We start from the raw sequence: 20,898 nt of genomic DNA on the forward strand, positions 1-20,898 counted from the left end.
CGCTATGACTCCATTCCCATTCACTGTTGACGACAGGAAGACCCTATTCCCAGTTGCTGATGAAAGATAATAGTAATTTAAAGATGGCCGAGTGCGTGGCAGCACGTTTGACCGCGCAAGAGGAGCAAATAGAGCTCCTCACTCGGGAATTTAGACTCCTACGAGACGGGCTAAATGGTGGATCAGAGGTCGCCAGCATTCTTGCCAGTTCTCCGGAGCTGGAGAGTTTACAGAGCGAGAATGAGAAGCTCAAATCTCGTCTCGTGCACCTCCGCCGGGGTCTCCAGGAAGAGCTCGCCCTGGAGGGACAGGGCAAGAGGGGCACAAACAAAGGCCAGGAGAAGACAGGGAAAGAACAACAACAGCCAAAGAACCGCAATTCTGATGATAATAATAAGGTAGCTCGCTAACCACCTTAGTGCATGTAAATTGTGTGGCTGTTGTATGTGGCCTGTAGCTTGCTGTCTCGTCCAGCCAGTAACTTCCATGGCCACAGTCTAAATTATGTCTCAACCCCGCCCATTTATACAATTTATCTTAACATTTGATTTTTAACCTAACCACGCTGCCAACCTTTTGCCTAACCCTCCCCTGCCCCTGGTCTCGAAATAGGTTGACAGTTCTGTGTGTAGTCCCCTGAACATGCTTATGGAATATCATATGGATATAAGACCAGTTATTTATTGTGGTTTGCTCACCTATAAACCAAACTCTTGTTTTTGCACCTCTGTGCAGGCAGTAACCCATGAGACCAAGCCTGTTGTTGATAAGAACAACAAGAAGGAGAAGCCAGAGAACAAGAAGAAGAAGGCACAGGGAGGGGGTGCTGGCAGAGAGGTAATGATTAGGAACATTACCTCCCAAAGTTCCAATATCCCATACATCTATTCTAGAAGTCCTATGCATGCAATCAAGCGTTCCTTCAAAGTTGTGAAATATCCTTACCAATACCCAAATAATTCCCCCCAGTTTCTTTCCCTAAGTTCCTATAAATCACCATGTTACTCTTTCCAGCTGAAACCTTGGCCTGGCTACATCTTGGAGCGCATGCAGCTGTATGAGGAGCTGAAAAAGGAGAGCGATGCCCTGCTGGCCAGGAGAGCTGCAGACAGCCAGCCCATCACTGTGGAGCTGCCAGATGGACGCAGGATGGAGGGTCAGGCCTGGGTCACTACCCCCTACCAGCTGGCCTGTGGCATCAGGTGAGGGGTCTGGTGCTTATCTTGGACCATGATATCCCTGTCCCATATCTTTTTTGTGCTGTACAGTCAACTCATATGGCCATTGTCATGGCAAAAACGTCGGTAGAAGTTGGCAGCATAGACAAATCTGGGACAAGGATGATCATGATGTTACTGGGAGACATCAGTTGCACCCCTCTGTCTTTGCCATTGTTTGTATCAACACATGAGCACTATGTGGTGATGGTGGTATATGGTATTTCTCTCAGTCAGGGCTTGGCTGACAATGCAGTGATTTCCCAGGTGAACGGGGACCTGTGGGACCTGGATAGACCTCTGGAGAAGAGCTGCTCACTGGAGATCCTGTGCTTTGACAATGAGGATGCCCAAGCTGTGAGTATAATGTGCCCTCTGGGCTATCATACTCTCTAATCTCTATAGTCTTTGTTCTTGGAGGTAGTAACAGAGATGTTTCCGCTCCTTGTTTCAGGTGTACTGGCACTCCAGTGCTCACATCCTTGGTGAGGCCATGGAGCGTTTCTATGGAGGCTGCCTGTGTTATGGACCACCCATTGAGAATGGCTTCTACTATGACATGTTCCTCGATGGACCCCAGTAAGCATCTATCATTGTTAAGAAAAAACAGGCTTCCAGTCTCCTTTATAAAGTAATGATCAGAAATGATACTGAGCTGGTGTGGTGAGAAGCCTATGACAGGTGTGTTGTTACTGAGGGTTCTGTTTGACCTGTGTCCTGTCCTGGCCAGGGGTGTGTCGAGTACAGAGTTTGACTACCTGGAGGCGCTGTGCAAGTCTGTGGTGAAGGAGAAACAGCCCTTCGAGAGGCTGGAGGTCAGCAGGGAGACCCTACTGAAGATGTTCAAGGTGAGAGGAGAGGATCTCTCCACCCTCTGGTGAAAGATTGTAGCTCGATTATATAATGTTTTATAGATGTTTCTTTTTCATTGGGGTTGTGAGTAGATCGGCAGCAATTGGTCTTTATTTTTTTCCTATCTGTTTGCGTCCATATTTTCAGTACAACAAATTCAAGTGTCGCATTCTGAATGAGAAAGTCACCACACCCACTACAACAGTCTACAGGTAAGCAGCTCTTGATGTTTAGTTGTAAATCACAGAATATTATTTGGTGTACAGCAACTATTCAGAAGACTGGTTTAACATGTTGGTGAATTTGAAGAACAAAAATAGGACTGCACTCCGGTAAATTAACTTAAATTGACATTTTTATTGCTGAACAAATGTTTCGGTTATGAGCCCTTCAGCGTGCAAGGCAATAGCAATCAATGTCACACCAACAAGACCACACAGTTGGGCATAATAATACATTCAGCCAGTATTGGCCCAATCAAGAGATCCCAGCAGAGGGACCTGTGGGGGAAACATGACAATCAAATAAAGATCTATAGACACACAATACAAATACATGATGTCATTACTACAAAAAAAAAAAAAAAGGCCTCGTTAAGGCCTGCTGTGGCATGAGTGGCCAAGCGGTCTATCCAATATGTCTCTCATTGGGGAGGTAATTGATCCCCATCTCCTATCCTATGTGGCGCTTTCACCAATTCAATGCCCATATAATGTAAGGCACGTAGGTCATGATTATGGCTGTTGAAATTTCTGGCAACAGGTAATTATTTTTCTCCATGGTTTCAAATGGAGCTCTTATGCTCACATATCCTTGTCTTAAGTTAATGTTTGGTCTTACCCACAACATTAAAGTTACAGGAACACACTTAAGTAGATACACAACCTATTTTGTGTTACATGTTATTCTACCTCAAACCTTTATCCTCCCACTCGAATGGGGATGGATAAGAGAGTTCCCTCTGATCATGGCATAACAGTGGACAGTTGTGACAAGGAAACTGCCATCAGGAATGATAGACATGAAATGCAATGCTTTTTTTATTAGGCAAATCTGACCGTACTAAACAATCCCGTAAATTTGAGTGTCTCTTATAGCAAAACCTTGGGAGGGATTCAAACGCTTTACCAAAGTTGGGGTCGCTGTGTAATATGTGCCAATGTCTATTAACCACTTCCTTGTTCGACCTTGAAATGGGACTGAAGGTGAACACAGAAGTTAAGAGGGAGGAGAGGGATTCCTTTGACGTGGTTGCAATAATGCATTCCACTCAGTTTGTCTTACTTTCTTAAAGGAATTGTCCAATAATTGTTCTTTATACCCTCTTGTTTTGAATCCTTCACATAACTCTTTGGAATGTACATAAAATTCTAAATCAGTCACAAATGTGCCTAATGCAAAGGATTTGGCTATAATATATTATGGTAAACTGTTTTTTTAATGAATTTGAAGACCCTCACTGGTCCATGCCCTGCTAAAATTAGATATCTACTGTTTTAGATGTGGGCCTCTGATTGACCTGTGTCGTGGGCCCCATGTAAGACACACAGGAAAGATTAAAGCCTTGAAGATCTACAAGGTATGTGATGCACACACAGACTACAATATCCAATCACTTCTTAAAGTGAAAAACAATGTCATAGTATCTCCTCTCCACTCCTTTCCTGTAATATCGACAGAACTCTTCTACGTATTGGGAGGGCCGTTCAGACATGGAGACCCTTCAGCGTATCTACGGCATCTCCTTCCCAGACTCCAAGATGCTGAAGGAGTGGGAATGCTTTCAGGAGGAGGCTAGGAACAGAGACATCGGAAGATTGGAAAGGTCAGTCCTCACTGTGGGGGGGTCGCTTTGGGGGTTGACTGAGGAAGACGGCTAGTTGGTTTAGATGTTTGGTTTTCTAAACACAGCCATTGAAATAGACCCTCAATTAATATAATGATATAATATTTTCATATATACTGCACAAAAATATAAATGCAACATGCAACAATTTCAAAGTTATTGTTGAATTACATTTCATATAAGGAAATTGTTCAATTGAAATAAATGAATTATGCCCTAATCTATAGATTTCACATGACTGGGCAGGGGCGCAGCCATGGGTGTGACTGGGAGGGCAGAGGTACACGCACTGGCCCAGCCAATCAAAATATATTTTTCCCCACAAAAGGGCTTCATTACAGACAAATACTTTTTGGGGATATTTTATTTCAACTCATGAAACATGGGACCAGCACTTTACATGTTGCGTTTTTATATTTTTGTTCAGTGTATTTTAGTGGTCACTTTTATCCAAAGTGAGTTACAGAACTGTCAACATTGAAAGTGACAAATCACTCTAATTTACTCTGTATTTTACAAACCGGCCTGAAGGCGTCAGCAAGCTTCAGTTCGGCTGGTGGCTAGACCTTCGCTTGGAAAATGAGAAAAAAGTGGAAATAGTACTGTTTGGCCATTTTGAGACTCCGTAGCCAGTATACACCTCAAAATAGTCAGAATTAATCTAAGAAAACTAAAGAAATCTGTTATTAATTTTGACGTTTTTGCCGAGGAGATCTTTTACATCTAACTAAGATGCTTTGGTGCAGTATTTCTCAATGAAAAAATGTACATGAAAACGAGTCATCTCGAGTTGAATGACAACAAAGACTTTATTGAAGAATCCCTCAAGTTGACCACTCATGGACGAAGGGGCGTATACTTTGGCTTTCGAAGTTCGGCTGCCCTCGAAAAAATGTTGTGTGCCCGAACAGCCGAAAAAACCCTTACCAAAGTCCAAAACTAACAAAAACATAATGTCTTCATAATATATGCACAGACTCTTCGGAACTGTTTAGACTGGGAAGTATGTGGACGATTTAAGCTCTGTGTGCTTACTGTTGTTGCTTGGTTGTTCCTGTGGAGGGTGCTGTGTGTCTAACTGCATGATGTATCAGTGAGTCATACTATGTGAGCTCCAGCTGGTCCTCAGACAGGCTTGATCTATCCCTGCGGGAGACACAGATGGCAGCAGCTCCACGGCCTGGCCACAAGTGATTACAACACAACACTGATCTTTATATTAAAACATGGACTCACTGTTGCTTTTATTTTCATTGTTGTTATCCAGGGGGACAAAGTCTAAAGTAATTTTTAAACATGTTACTCCTATGATGGTGTGATTCTTTTCATTTAGAAGTTGAAGGTTTAGAAGTAGAGGACATGTCTGTGGGTGTCGTTCATGGACAGATTTGCTGTCGTTTGATTTAACTTGTTTCCCACAGAGAGGAGGAGCTGCCTCACTATCTGTACCTGTCAATCTGTGAAGTCTTTAAGCTTCCTCTCTATTTGTCTCTACTGTACAACAGGAACAGGAACTGTTTTTTTTCCATGACCTGAGCCCTGGCAGCTGCTTCTTCCTCCCGCGTGGAGCCTACCTGTACAACACACTCACTGACTTCATCAGGGTAAGACGAGACCAACCAGCCTCAACCACCTTCACCTGATCGCAGCCAAAAGGTAGAAGCAATCCGTCCATCTTCTGCCAAGATGCAACAATACCCACCTGTAGAATTCCCAATTACAGCATGTTCATGGACTACTTTGGTGCTTTATAACCATAGTAACCGAAAGAATGCTGAAGTTAAGTACCACTCAGTCTTGCTGTGATCTGGTGAATGTATTTTGCAGGAGGAATACTGTAGAAGAGGTTTCCAGGAGGTGGCCTCTCCTAACATCTATAACAGTAAGCTGTGGGAGACTTCTGGCCACTGGCAGCACTACAGCGACAACATGTTCTCCTTCCCAGTGGAGCAGGACATCTTTGCACTGAAGCCCATGAACTGTCCTGGACACTGGTAGGTACATTCGTTTGTTATTGGGATGATTTCCCGGACACATGTCAAGCCTGGTCCTGGACAAAAAAAACTTACTCTGTGGCCTTGTGGTTAGTGTCGTCCCTGAGATTGGAAGGTACAGTTTAATCCCGGCCAAGTTATACCAAAAACTGTAAAAATGGGACCCAATGTGTCTGCTTGGAACTCAGCATTAGGAGATAAATTGGGGGTAAGGCCCCGCAATAGACTGGTGTGGTCTCCAGGGCGTGTACTTCTATATCAAGCTGCCTCACGCTGCAGAAACAGGAGATGCAAGGCTACTTGATTACTTACTAGACTAAAAACCATGCTCAGTGGAGAATATCCAATGAAATAACTGCTCCAATACTAGGCTTAACCTTTGTCTGGGAAAGGTGTTATTGTTATTGGTTAATATGATGGTTTATAAGGAAGGGACTTTCAAAGCATTTATGTAACCTTAACTACTCCCATTGCTTCAACTGCATATCTTCTCATCCATCACCCTCTCTTTCCATCTACCTTCTCCTGGATCCTCCCATCCACTTCTTCCTCAGTCTGATGTTCAGCCACAGACCTCGGTCGTGGAGGGAGCTGCCTCTGAGACTGGCTGATTTCGGGGTGCTCCATAGGAACGAGCTATCAGGGACACTGACCGGCCTTACGAGGGTGCGCCGCTTCCAACAGGATGACGCTCACATCTTCTGCACCATGGAACAGGTAGGTGACCAGACCAGCTATGGCTATTGAAGAGGAACATCTTATTAAAGTAGCTACGTACCAGGGTTGGGGTCAATTTCAAATCAGGAAGTAAATGGACATTTCTGTTCCAATTTTCATGATTTCTTCTTGAAATGGAATTGACCCCATCCCTGCTGGGTACTTAACCTCCTTGCCATTCAGATGACCCCTCTGTATTCGCTTTCTCTCTCCTGCAGATTGAGTCTGAGATGAAGGGCTGTCTGGACTTCCTCCGCTGTGTCTATTACGTCTTTGGCTTCTCTTTCCAGCTGCACCTTTCAACCCGTCCAGAGAAGTACCTAGGAGATATCGATGTCTGGAACCAGGCTGAGAAGGTACAATTAAACATGCGTGTCCATAAAATATTCCTGAAATGTCACATGAGGAAACACAATTTTAAAGAAAGAATGACTTGCACAAAATGACCCAGGATATATTTGAAATGTATGTTAATTGATTCCCTCTGTTTGAAAGCAACTAGAGAACAGCCTGAATGAGTTTGGGGAGTCATGGAAACTAAACCCCGGAGACAGGGCTTTCTATGGACCCAAGGTTTGTATTATAGCAACTGATATTTCCTTGCTATACATTTTCTTCACCCCTGCAATTAAATAAGGTCTAGAATTCTCAGGAAATCAATTTAATTAAAGGTTTGTACTTATTATAGCCATGGATATTTCCCTGATAGATATTGCATTTCCCCTTCAATTAAATAAGGTCTAAAACTTTCAGGAAGGGAAACCATGTAATACTTTTTTTGTGCCATTTCAGATTGACATTAAGATCAAAGATGCTATTGGCCAGTATCATCAATGTGCAACCATTCAGCTGGACTTCCAGCTTCCCATCCGCTTTAACCTGACCTTTGTGGGGTGAGTGAGTCCCCTAATCAAACTAGTCGTGATACAATGCTGAGTCTGTATCCTGTTATAGGAAGCAAGTTTAGTCATTAATCCCTCCTTCAGTATGAGTTCTCACCTGAACACTTTGTACTAGAAAGTTGATTTAAAAGTCCTTTAAAGTTGTATTTTTAATGAGGTAGAGAACATTATGAAGCTCTGTAAACAACTGTATAAATTATATTCAAAAAGATGTTTGACCGGTAAGACATCTCGATGAGACTAACTTCTACAAATAAGGTTGAATAAATAAATAATGGTTAAACACGTAGTTATAATTGAGCATAAGTGGTGCTGTGACTGATATTGATGTTGACTCCTGTTAACCCTGTGACATGCAGGAAGGACTGGGATGACAAAGCGAGGCCGGTCATCATCCACCGGGCCATTCTGGGCTCTGTGGAGAGGATGATAGCCATCCTCACTGAGAACTACGCTGGGAAATGGTGAGTAGCAAAGAGGACCAATGAATTTGTTGAGTGTTACATAAGATGCAATCATAGACTGGAAAATCAGTCATGTATATAATGTTTTTTCTGCTCTTAAATGTCTTATGTGTATATATAGTGTTTTGATTTGCTACGTATCCAGCCATATTGTGTTTCTTCTCCAGGCCCCTCTGGCTGTCCCCACGTCAGGTGATGTTTGTGCCTGTCAACCCTACCTGTGAAGAATATGCCAAGAGGGTAACCCTAGCCTTCTATTTCCCAAACTTGTCTTCCTTTCATATTTCTACAGTTTATGATCAGGGCCGGATTAAGAAATCATAGGCCCTCCCCCCTGCCCGGCACACCATTTTCCGTAAACAAATCTGTTTAAGATGCAAATTCAATGCGTGGTAAATTTAGTGTTGAAGAAAAAGCCTCTTTATAATATAGTCATAATAACGTTTGTCATGTGGCATAGGCTACAGTTGAGCAGGGACCAAAATGAGTGGCTACTCTGACAAAGTGAGCTCACTCTGGTCTTGAATTCAAACAAACAATAACCCAGGCCAATGAAGCGACACACAGATTGTACAATATTAGGAGGAAATATATAAATAAATAAAGTAGGCTTCTAAATAACATGTCCAGTGACCTCAACTAATGAAGATTAAACCATAAGCTACTCATGGTGATTATTGCCACGACGAGCACATCGGGTATCTCAAGATGAGCTACTTTGAAAAACAGTGCTGCTGTTCACAAACAATTAGGAGTTGTTGAGAATAATTTAATTCTATTGGTTCTACAGACAGATTAGTCTTCTCTTTTCAGCAGTAGGCAAACTATGTTTTTCCAGCAATTGTATTTAGAAATCTGCAAAAGGCAAACTGACAGCTGCAACCAACCATAGAAATATAATCCATAGATGGCAGTTCCCATTAGTCAGAACTGGCATCCATTGCTAGCGTACCCATGAGTTTAACAGTCAAATTGCCAGGGTAAGAGGTTACAAACCCCTTCTATGGATTATGTCTATGGCCACAATGCAAAAAGCTGTATATTTGGTGCGCATGCTGTCCAAACTGCAGCGTTCCTGACTGTAGGCATACCGGTAAATACCAAAATAAAGGAAACACTTCAGTAAACAAGGGATACATAGTATATGTTATGGTGTGGGCTGCAGTTTCTTGGCATGGTTTAGGTCCACCTGTAAAATCTATGCCAAGGCGCATTGAAGCTGTTCTGGTAGCTCATGGTGGCGCGACACACTTAAGACACTTTATGTTGGTGTTTCCTTTATTTTGGCAAATACCTGTATGTGCATGTGATAAAAATAAATCCTGTTATTTTCTTTAACTATTGATCCTCTATGGCTAAATTATGCTCTGTGGTGTATTTTAAAACATTGAGAGCAGCTCCTGTGGTTGGATAAAGTATAATAATTTAAAGGACAAAGAATAGGGGCGTGGACCAGTCAGTATCTGGTGTGACCACCATTTGCCTCATCCAGTGCGACACATCTCCTTTGCATAGAGTTAATCAGGCAGTTGATTGTGGCCTGTGGAATGTTGTCCCAGTCCTCTTCATTGGCTGTGCGAAGTTGCTGAATATTGACGGGAACTGGAACACTGTCGTACACGTAGATCCAGAGCATCTCAAACATGCTCAGTGGGTGAGTATACAGGCCATGGAAGGCCTTTTGTCCCCAGCACAAGGTGGACCTGTGTAATGGTCATGCTGTTTAATCAGCTTCTGTCAGGTGGATCAATTATTTTGGCAAAGGATAAATACTAACAGGGAAGTACAAAATTTGAGAGAAACTTTTTGTGCGTATGGAAAATGTCTTGATCTTTTATTTCAGCTCGTGAAACATGGGACCAACACTTTATATGTTGCGTTTTATATTTTTGTTCAGTGTAATATTATTTTTTTAAATGCCTCTTACGGGCTTGGGCTTCGGCCCTGACTCACACAATTGACCAGTCACATTTATTTATTTATGCAGTTACTCAATAAAGGCAGGGTCCCCCACTTACCCACATGGGCCCCCACTTACCCACATGGGCCCCTTACCTCCTCTGCCATCTGATTAGCAGAGCGGCAGCAGCAGGCTGACAACACTTATTGAGAGCGGACTGATGAGTCCTATTGTGGTTGGTGGTTGTAGTAAATATTTGTACAAAATTATGCATGTATAATATATGCAGTATATTTTCTATATTTTTTTTTTGTAAAAAATATATTTGCCTCTTGGGCCCCCCAGGGGCTTCAGCCCTGGGAAGCCCCTGAATTAAGCTGGCCCTGTTCATGATGCTGCACATTCATAATTGTCTATCATTATATAAACCTGCATGTCTGTTGCCAGTTCCATTTTATCAGTTCATCTTCCAGTCATTTTTTATGAATTTGTTTTTACTGAGTGGTAATTCTGTCCTTCAGATGTGTAAACAGTTTGCGGAGGCTGGATACATGGCAGACGCTGATCTCGACTCCAGTTGCCTCCTAAACAAGAAGATCCGCAATGCCCAGGTAGCCCAGTACAACTTCATCCTGGGTAAGACGGATTACTATAGTAGATTTTTTTTTGCCATTCATATATTCATGACTTTTACTATCACAATGTTGTTTGCTAGTAAATCCCCTCAAATATTTTCAGATTTTCTCAGCTGCCAAAAACATGATTGTACTTATCACTACTGAAATGTTGTTAAAAATGTGAATGTGTTAGGGCAGCTGTGTGTGTGTTGTGATTTGGCAGTGTGGGGACTGTGAGCTACTTTGTGCTTTGTGTCTTGGCAGTGGTCGGTGAGAAAGAGAAGCTGACTAACAGCGTGAACCTACGTACGAGGGACAACAAGGTTCATGGAGAGCTGTCTGTCTCTGAGGTGCTGACTCGCCTGACCCTGTTGAAAGAGTCACGTTGCCGGAACGCTGAGGAGGAGTTCTGAGAGATAATTTTCTTTGACAATAGAAGAACAAAAGAGACATTTTATGCAAGAGGTCTGTGTTGGAAGTATAAACATGGAAAGGGGTAGATTAAATGTATTGACATGTTTAAAAATATAACATATTTTCTACACACTCAACTGACAGACCCTTTCTGTATTTTGAGTAGTTTAATATGTATGTTTCTTTGATTGTCTAATCAATTTGAAAGAATAGTGCAGGAAGTGAGAAACAATATTGGGGATCATGTATTTGGTACAGTAGTGCAGGGTTTCATAAACTTGTTTTTTTGCCCTAGCACCACACAGCTGATTCAAATAAGTTGATAAGTTGGTTATTTGAATCAGCTGTGTAGTGCTGTGGCAAAAACCAAAACGTGCATCCATTGTGGGCCCCAGCACTGAGTTTGTGAAACCCTGCAGTAGTGTATGAAAGACCATGCAAGAATATATATATTTTTAACACTAATCTGAAGGATGGAATGTGGATGAAAGAAGATGAAATGAGAATATTATTTATTGGGTTGTTGAAAGAAGGTTGCAATGTAAGCCAAGTAACTCTTTTGGGAAATATTAAATAAAATCACGGAGTAACTCTGTCCTCTTGTTGGATTGTATCTTGGAATAAAATATTGCCTCAACGTTTTGCCTCCCCTTGATTATCTTATTATTCATTGGAGATGAAAGTAACTTTTATCAGTATTCTTCATCTGACAAAAAAAAAACACATTTGACCCTGTTGAGTTCTCTGCTCTTGAATAATCTTGACGTCAAGAAGTAAATTCATGCGTCCCCTTTAAATCGCCCACATTTGTGGGTGGGTCAATGGTATTGAAATTGATTTACGTTAGTACAATGGCTACAGTCAGTCAGATTTGGCCATTTGAGAGAAGACGCTGCCTGAAAGCCCATGGAATCATAATATTGTTATTTTTGGATCCATGTTTGCAATGTGTAAATGGTAAGGCTATGTATATCCCAGGGCTAGGCTTCATCTGTGATTATTATTTTTTCGATGCTAGTTAGCTAGCAAAGTGGTTAGCTGGCGTAAGGCATTACATTAGCTAGCTAGCTAATAAGAACGTATGGCTAATATCCACACAATGGTAGTCCGCAGGTCTATACAGACGCCTGACAGACAATTTACTGATCCTACTGTAATTTATCTGGCAAGCTAGCTAACTAATGTACAATTGCTCCAGCAAGCTGTGTTTATTACCTTGCTAGCTATAACTGCTAGCTACACGATGCACCCTTTCCCCTTATATGCCAACCCCCTCTGTCTTCCAGGGTACCTGAGCTCCCCACACGTGGGCCAGGAGCCCCCTTACAGCCGAGATGCTCAGCCAGTCATCACCAGCCCGGTGGTTCCTGCTCCATCTGGTAAAATCTCCTCCCCAGCCTCGATCCATGGGATGTTTTTATCATGTTGACACTGACAGTGCCTCTTTGGTGTGCTGTTACTGAATGAGGTCCATGGGACAACCTATAATCTTGTGAATTATTTTGCAGCATCTCCAACTGATTCAGACAGCTATGCTGCCAAATGCCCCAGTGGGGGTCAATGCAACAGACTGCCTGCTGACTGCATCAACTGCAGCTATCACCACAACTGTAGCTATGGTAAACTAGCGTCTTTCTCTTGCAAGGCCAAGAGAGGAGTCCACTGCACAGTGAGTTCAGTTCGCCAGTTGGACACCGATTGTTCTTGACAAGGAACTCCATTATACAAAGAAAGTACATAACTGTAGCACTTTGTCATTGTGCTGTTGATGCTTCAGTATGCAGTTTATTTTTCTCTGCTTGCAGGTGGAGTCGGGGAAGCAGCAGACCAACTTCTCCCTGGCCATCACGTGCCAGTTCTGCTGGCAGCTGGACCTGTCTCAGTACAGATGCTCCAACTCAACCAGCTGTATGACCGTTGCCTGCCCTCGCAAACGCTACAACGCCACCTGCCAAGTACTGGACCATGTACACTGCTTAGGTATACACTTACTGTACAGTGTGTCTGGTTCATTATTATTCAAATACATACACGCCCCTCCGTATGTATTTGGACAGTGATATAAATAAAAAATGCTCTTTACTCCAGCATTTTGGATTTGAGATCAAGTGTTTCATGAGGCAACAGTCCAGAAGTATGTCACCTGTTATTTGAGGGTATTTTCATACGTATGTTTTACCATTTAGAAATGAAAGCACATTATGTATGTTGTCCCACCCATGTGAAGGAGTCATAAGTATTTTGACAAAAATTAACTATTTGGTCCCATATTCCTTGCATGCAATGACTACATCAAGCTTGTGACTCTACAAACCCCTTGGATGCATTTGCAGTTTATTTTGGTAGTGTTCTGGGTTATATTTTGTTGAAAAGTAACTGAATGGTGAATGAACATTTTCTAAGTGATACTGAGATACTCCTGAACACAATTAATCCTTATAATGCCATTATTAAGAAAAATCATGAATGAATAATGAGTGAGATGCCATTCAAGGCTACAACAAAACATGCTAACCTCTCACCATTACCAATAACAGGAGAATAGTCTTTTTGGGGGGTATGCTCTTTGTGCCTCTAACCTTCTCATTCATGATTGAGTCATGATTATCTATAATCATGTTAGCATCCACATGAATGTAGAAGTGTTCAGAAACATCTTCTATTCTTACTTACAATAAAAGTGACTCCAAAATGGCACAAGACATTATTCACCATTCAGTTCCTATTGGGCAAAACAAACCGCAAATGCATCCAACAAGTTTGTAGAGTCACAAGCTTGATGTAGTTTTGGCGTGCTAGGAATATGGGACCAAATACTAAACTTTTGACTACACTAAGTTAATTTGTCCAAATACTTATGACTTCTTCAAATGAGGGGACTAGTTAGAGGAAGCGCTTTAAGACCGATATGTATGAAAATACCCTCAAATAAAACATTCTATCCCAAATCTAAAATGCTGGAGTATAGCGCCAAATTCTTCACTGTCCAAATGTGTATGGAGGGGAGTGTACAGTGAAGGAAAAAAGTATTTGATCCCCTGCTGATTTTGTGCGTTTGCCCACTGACAAAGAAATGATCAGTCTATAATTTTAATGGTAGGTTTATTTGAACAGTGAGAGACAGAATAACAACAAAACAATCCAGAAAAATGCATGTAAAAAAATGTATACATTGATTTGCATTTTAATGGGGGAAATAAGTATTTGACCCCCTCTCAATCAGAAAGATTTCTGTCTCCCAGGTGTCTTTTATACAGGTAACGAGCTGAGATTAGGAGCACAGTCTTAAAGGGAGTGCTCCTAATCTCAGCTTGTTACCTGTATAAAAGACACCTGTCCACAGAAGCAATCAATCAATCAGATTCCAAACTCTCCACCTTGGCCAAGACCAAAGAGCTCTCCAAGGATGTCAGGGACAAGATTGTAGACCTACATAAGGCTGGAATGGGCTACAAGACCATCGCCAAGCAGCTTGGTGAGAAGGTGACAACAGTTGGTGCGATTATTCGCAAATGGAAGAAACACAAAATAACTGTCAATCTCCCTCGGCCTGGGACTCCATGCAAGATCTCACCTCGTGGAGTTGCAATGATCATGAGAACGGTGAGGAATCAGCCCAGAACTTCACGGGAGGATCTTGTCAATGATCTCAAGGCAGCTGGGACCATAGTCACCAAGAAAACAATTGGTAACACACTACGCCGTGAAGGACTGAAATCCTGCAGCGCCCGCAAGTTCCCCCTGCTCAAGAAAGCACATATACATGCCCGTCTGAAGTTTGCCAATGAACATCTGAATGATTCAGAGGACAAGTGGGTGAAAGTGTTGTGGTCAGATGAGACCAAAATGGAGCTCTTTGGCATCAACTCAACTCGCCGTGTTTGGAGGAGGAGGAATGCTGCCTATGACCCCAAGAACACCATCCCCACCGTCAAACACGGAGGTGGAAACATTATGCTTTGGGGGTGTTTTTCTGCTAAGGGGACAGGACAACTTCACCGCATCAAAGGGACGATGGACGGGGCCATGTACCGGCAAATCTTGGGTGAGAACCTCCTTCCCTCAGCCAGGGCATTGAAAATGGGTCGTGGATGGGTATTCCAGCATGACAATGACCCAAATCATGGCCCCGCCAAGGCAAGAAAGGAGTGGCTCAAGAAGAAGCACATTAAGGTCCTGGAGTGGCCTAGCCAGTCTCCAGACCTTAATCCCATAGAAAATCTGTGGAGGGAGCTGAAGGTTTGAGTTGCCAAACGTCAGCCTCGAAACCTTAATGACTTGGAGAAGATCTGCAAAGAGGAGCGGGACAAAATCCCTCCTGAGATGTGTGCAAACCTGGTGGCCAACTACAAGAAACGTCTGATCTCTGTGATTGCCAACAAGGGTTTTGCCACCAAGTACTAAGTCATGTTTTGCAGAGGGGTCAAATACTTATTTCCCTCATTTAAAATGCAAATCAATTTATAACATTTTTGACATGCGTTTTTCTGGATGTTTTTGTTTGTTATGTCTCATTGTTCAAATAAACCTACCATTAAAATTATAGACTGATCATTTCTTTGTCAGTGGGCAAACGTACCACATCAGCAGGGGATCAAATACTTTTTTCCCTCACTGTATACTGTCCAAATGTGTATGGAGGGGAGTGTATTCTGTCCAAATGTGTATGGAGGGGAGTGTATACTGTCCAAATGTGTATTGGGGGGGAGTGTATTCTGTCCAAATGTGTATTGGGGGGGAGTGTATTCTGTCCAAATGTGTATGGGGGGGAGTGTATTCTGTCCAAATGTGTATGGAGGGGAGTGTATTCTGTCCAAATGTGTATTGGGGGGAGTGTATACTGTCCAAATGTGTATGGAGGGGTGTGTATTCTGTGCAGTGCATTCATTAAAACTGTCTTTTGTTCTCAGGTAAAAGAGTATTTCAGAAACGTTTGTACTGCAACTGGACAGGCGGGTACAAGTGGTCTACAGCACTGGCACTCAGGTAAGACTCCTGCACAAGCACACTGTTAAGGGAAGGCTGAAACCAAAAAATGGCTTATCTGGTTGAAAACGGCCTGTGTGGCATCGATATTAGTCAGAAGCATTTATTTTGGTGCCAAAACTGACTACAAAGTGTAAATAGGACAATATTTTAAGTCAGTATTTTACAAAACTGAGATTTACGGAATCGAGAACAACAGCGTTTTCCTTAGATTTAGATTTAAATTCTGCCTACACAGGACTGCTGTCTGGCAAGGCTTGCAGTACTCAAATCATTCAGAGTATAGGTGCACGTGTGCTGCAGTGCACGCTACCTAATCGTAGCAGCAGAATCAACCTACAGCCCTGCCCATTTCTTTACAGTCAGCAGAACTACCAGTAATCGACAGTGTTGTGTTGAAAGAACAAGACTTGATCATTATAAAATGTTTTTTTTCCAACTCAAACGTTCGTGAACTAATGTTAGCATCACAAACACAACTGTCATCAAAGATACTCTAGAAAGGAGGAAATGCATAATGCACTGAGCTTGGAATTCTTGACCAATCACGTTATTGTTGTAATGCTGTGTTACGCTGTTAAGCCGTTCGTCACGCAATCCCTTGTTGAAAGTACATTGGCTGTTTGGGATATTTTAGCTACGATGACTGTAGAGGGACGAACAACAATAGCGGCCAGGGTACGATATAGCTAACATGACACACCCACATTGAACCACACCCCCCAAGACACATTTTTTATAATGAGTAGCAGAGAAACCCAGGGGAAATCGGTGAGTTCAGCCCCCCTTTAAGACCACCCCACCTGTGTTATAGATTTCTAATAGTTTCTTTGGGTTTCTTATACTTTGAATCTTTTATAAAACATCTTTATCCTTGAGAAAAATATTCATGAAAATCCTCTCATTTGTCAAGTAAATGAGTGACTTGGTAGTACAACAGTCACTCATCTCTTAAGGACAAAACAAGCCGTGATGAAGGTTAAAAACAGAAAGTGTCCGTCGTACCGCCTCTGACAACAGAACATCAGCCGTCATTTTCTTTTAATTTCCAGACGATTGTACACATTGACTTGCCACCCTTTGTCAACACCACGCAGGCTTACGGCTGACATTCAATATGGTGCGCCTTCCCGCTTAGGTCTTTGTCTTCTCTGCTCTTCACTGTTACCAGTAGAATCCCAGTTGTTATTGTTGTTTCTATCTGCAGCATTACACTAGGTGGATTTGGGGCTGACCGGTTCTATCTAGGCCAGTGGAGAGAGGGTCTGGGCAAGCTGTTCAGCTTCGGTGGCCTGGGCATCTGGACCCTGATTGATGTGCTGCTGATTGGGGCGGGCTATGTGGGGCCAGCCGATGGCTCCCTCTACATCTGAGACCTGTGATTGATGCCCACTCCACAGGCATGATGGTTGTAGGGTTGATACCCTCTCCATTTCAGTTTATACTGTCTGACTGTAAAGATCCACTCCATGGAGATGCCATCCCATTATCACGCCGTCTGCCTGCCCAAACTCCCACTGTCTGCAAAGACTGACTTCTTGTCCCATCTGCCACCAGTGCAGCTTCACGGTCAGCCTTGTCAGGTCCACCTCTAGATCATCAAGCCAAGCATCCTTCACTGATATACTGTAATACAAGCTGCACTGAGCATCGTTTTGGAGTTGTTTGGTTAATGGTGATTAGAGTTGGCCAGGCTGATATGGACTGACTGGAGAATGGGAGGTAGGCACAGTTGAGCAGTACTTGGAATTATATTGTAACTATGGCCACCTATGCTGCTCCTTACTTACTGCATGGTCATGCATAGGAGACCAGTAACCATGGCTACGGAACACAAAATGTAGTTATTATAATACCGATAACAGAAACAAAAAGTGCTTGGAAGAAAAGCAAAGTGTTTCTTCCCTGCAGGTTTTGTAAAAGCATGTAGCACCTGCTAAGTGTGATGGACGGTTATGTGCATCGGTAGATAGCAGATCAACCTTTCAGTGTTCTCTCTGCAAACCAACCAGAAAAAAAATACTTGAATGGTTATTTTCTTTGGAGTGTAACATTGCAACATGAATGTCAGATTGCTTGGTTGAAAATGTGGTTGGGATACAGATTTGGGGAAATGACATGGTGGTTATTATGGCTGGGGCTTATATTGTGTATTTATATTTATTGCATTGTGGATGTGCACCACAGGAGGCTGTTGAGGGGAGGATGGCTCATAATAATGACTGGAACGGAGCGAATGGAATGGTATAAAAGACATGGAAACCACATGTTTGATGTATTTCATACTATTCCGCCCCGCACATTACCATGAGTCCGTCCTCCCCAATTAAGGCGCCACCAACCTTCTGTGATGTGCATATGTCAGATTTCACCATTACATGGCATTGCACTACAGCTCTGCATGCCCAAAACACACAAAAATCTGTTCTCGTAAAGCTGTGCAGGCTTAAACTAGGTCACAAACTGGTTCAGAATGGTTTTAGTACTTGTTTTCAAAGAACTTGTACAACAGGTTTTGTTCTTCATATAGCTTTCATGATATTATTGTTCATTGCATATCCCAGCCTGAATGGTTACTATATGTAGCCTCCCATATCCAGAGCTTGAGTATGTGTGCTGCACAAACTGGTAACAATGTGTTCATGTTCTGGATTCTTTTTTTGGAACACTGTAATGACAAAGGATGTTTAAGAAAATTGTAAATATTAAACTTGTGAAATGTTATTGAGCTTTGTGCCTTATTTTCTTCTTGTGTCAGTATTGTCTAGTTTTCTAAGCATACTTGAATAAACAAAATCATCTGGTCTGTTATTTCCAAGATGATTGACTTAGAATTCACCTCTGTGCTTTTTCACACAGTAAAATGCCCTGCCTCATTGTAACGTTGCAGTGCCGTTGGATACAGAAAGAGAAGCTCACTCCCGTAATTCAACATCTCACTGACTAATGGTTATGTGAATACATACACCATATTACATACAATACCTTCTGCATTGCTAGCATGTGTTAGCGCTTCTCATTGGCTGTTCTGCAGTAAATGTCTGTATTATGCTTCACTCCCACATCACTTACTGTTATGTACCACCTCCAACAGAATGTGTTTGGCCCATTAATGTTCGAGCTGAATCGACTGACCGCCACCTCTACATTTTGGCTGGCAAGGCTACCCAGTTAGAATAATAAATGCCAGTCATCCTCATTATGCCACATATCTCACTGATCATGAATACAACCTGTAAGAAATTGTTTCATATTGGGTTATGTATTTTTAACCAAACACTTGTTCTCAGTTGAGGCTGACGTTTATCTCAACGAGTAGCATCTCAAAATACAACGGAAATAGAACCACCATATCACCTAGTCATTTCTGATAAAAACAAAAATACTGTCCAATCGATGATACGAATCATGGATGCTATACTAGACAATCAGTGCTGAACAGGGTGATTAATTAAACGAAAGTCTTACTGGGTTAATTGACATTTATGGAAACATATTGTGAATATCATTACTCCTATGAACATATGTGAGTTCTCTTAAGTAATAGGACATCCATTTGCATGTTCAAATCCATTGAGAGTTAACAATGCTAGATGAATCAGAACACAACTTCCATTGTAGTGAAATCCCCTATGATTAGTTTAGAATTGCTAATCGTGAGTGATGAAGACAAAAGATTGTTCATTCATTCCTGTCTTATGCAATAAACAATTAGTTTGGCATCATTTCACTGGATCTCCCAGCAACAGCAGTAGGCTACTGGTTCCTAGGATGTTATACAGCATACTGAACAAAAATATAAACGGAACATGTAAAGTGTTGGTCCCATGTTTCATGAGCTGATATAAAAGATTCCAGAAATGTTCCATAGGCACAAAAAGCTTATTTCGCTCAAATTTTGTGCACATCCTTGTTAGTGAGCATTTCTCCACCTGACAGGTGTGGCATATCAAGAAGCTACTTAAACAGCATGATCATTACACCGTGTGCCTTGTGCTGGGGACAATAAAAGGCCTCTCTAAAATGTGAAGTTTTGTCACACAACACAATGCCAGATGTCTCTTTTGAAGGAGCATGCAATTGACATGCTCAATGCAGGAATGTCCACGAGAGCTGTCGCCAGATAATTGAATGTTCATTTCTCTACCATAAGCCATCTCCAATGTCATTTTATAGAATTTGGAAGTACATCCAATAGGCCTCAACCGCTGATGTCAACATTGTGAACAGAGTGCCTCGTGGTGGAGTTACGGAATGGCCAGACAACACAATTGCATTTTACCAATGGCAATTTGAATGCACAGAGATCCCATAAAGAGATCCTGAGGCCCATTGTCGTACCATTCATCTGCCGCCATCAACTCATGTTTCAGCATAATGCACCGCCCCATGTCACAAGGATCTGTAGGTTTTATTTATTCGCACCAAAGAAAAGCAAGAGAAAACAGTACTGGTAAAAATGGTGTGCAGGTGAGGTTAGAAGTCCAAAAGAGCTTGTGTGAACCACACCACAAATAAGTACAAAATCAAGTTTGTTCAATCAGTTAAGCCAAGTATATGAATTATAATTGTACATAATATACTCGGTAAACAAGAAAAAGCATGATTATGTGAGTTTGGCTACATAGAGGGATTATTGGGTAGTTTGGTTTATCAGGCTGACCAGATGAGGTTTTGGCAATGTAAAGAAAAGAATTCCAGAGTATGGTACCTCTGTATGATAGAGAATTAACTATGTGAGGTGCGGCAGTGGGGAGGGTGAAGGTTATTGCAGTGTCTTGTGTTATATAGATGGATTTCAGAATTAACCTGGATGAATCTATTGAAGGGTTTAGGTAAACTCTCTGTGACGTACACAATTCCTGGAAGCTGAAAATGTCCCAAATCTTCCATGGCATGCATACTGAGACATGTCACCCATTGAGCATGTTTGGGATGCTCTGGATTGACGTGTACAACAGCAATTTCACACAGCCATTGAAGAGGATT

At 42.1% G+C, this 20,898-nt stretch overlaps 1 protein-coding gene and 1 pseudogene across 1 annotated transcript; both read left to right on the forward strand.

Moving 5' to 3' along the window:
- Positions 1-56: 56 nt before the first annotated feature.
- LOC106562347 (threonine--tRNA ligase 1, cytoplasmic-like) lies at positions 57-11,560 on the forward strand (annotated as a pseudogene).
- A 214-nt stretch (positions 11,561-11,774) lies between these two features.
- On the forward strand, positions 11,775-18,633 carry tm2d3 (TM2 domain containing 3). Its single transcript, NM_001139838.1, has 6 exons — positions 11,775-11,880; positions 12,210-12,302; positions 12,432-12,592; positions 12,729-12,903; positions 15,834-15,909; positions 17,117-18,633. Exons 1-6 carry the CDS (start codon positions 11,775-11,777, stop codon positions 17,280-17,282), a joined length of 777 nt encoding a protein of 258 aa, NP_001133310.1. The 3' UTR covers positions 17,283-18,633.
- The last annotated feature ends 2,265 nt before the right edge of the window (positions 18,634-20,898 follow it).

This window comes from Salmo salar, chromosome ssa11, assembly GCF_905237065.1.
Source record: "Salmo salar chromosome ssa11, Ssal_v3.1, whole genome shotgun sequence".
NCBI lineage: Eukaryota > Metazoa > Chordata > Actinopteri > Salmoniformes > Salmonidae > Salmo > Salmo salar.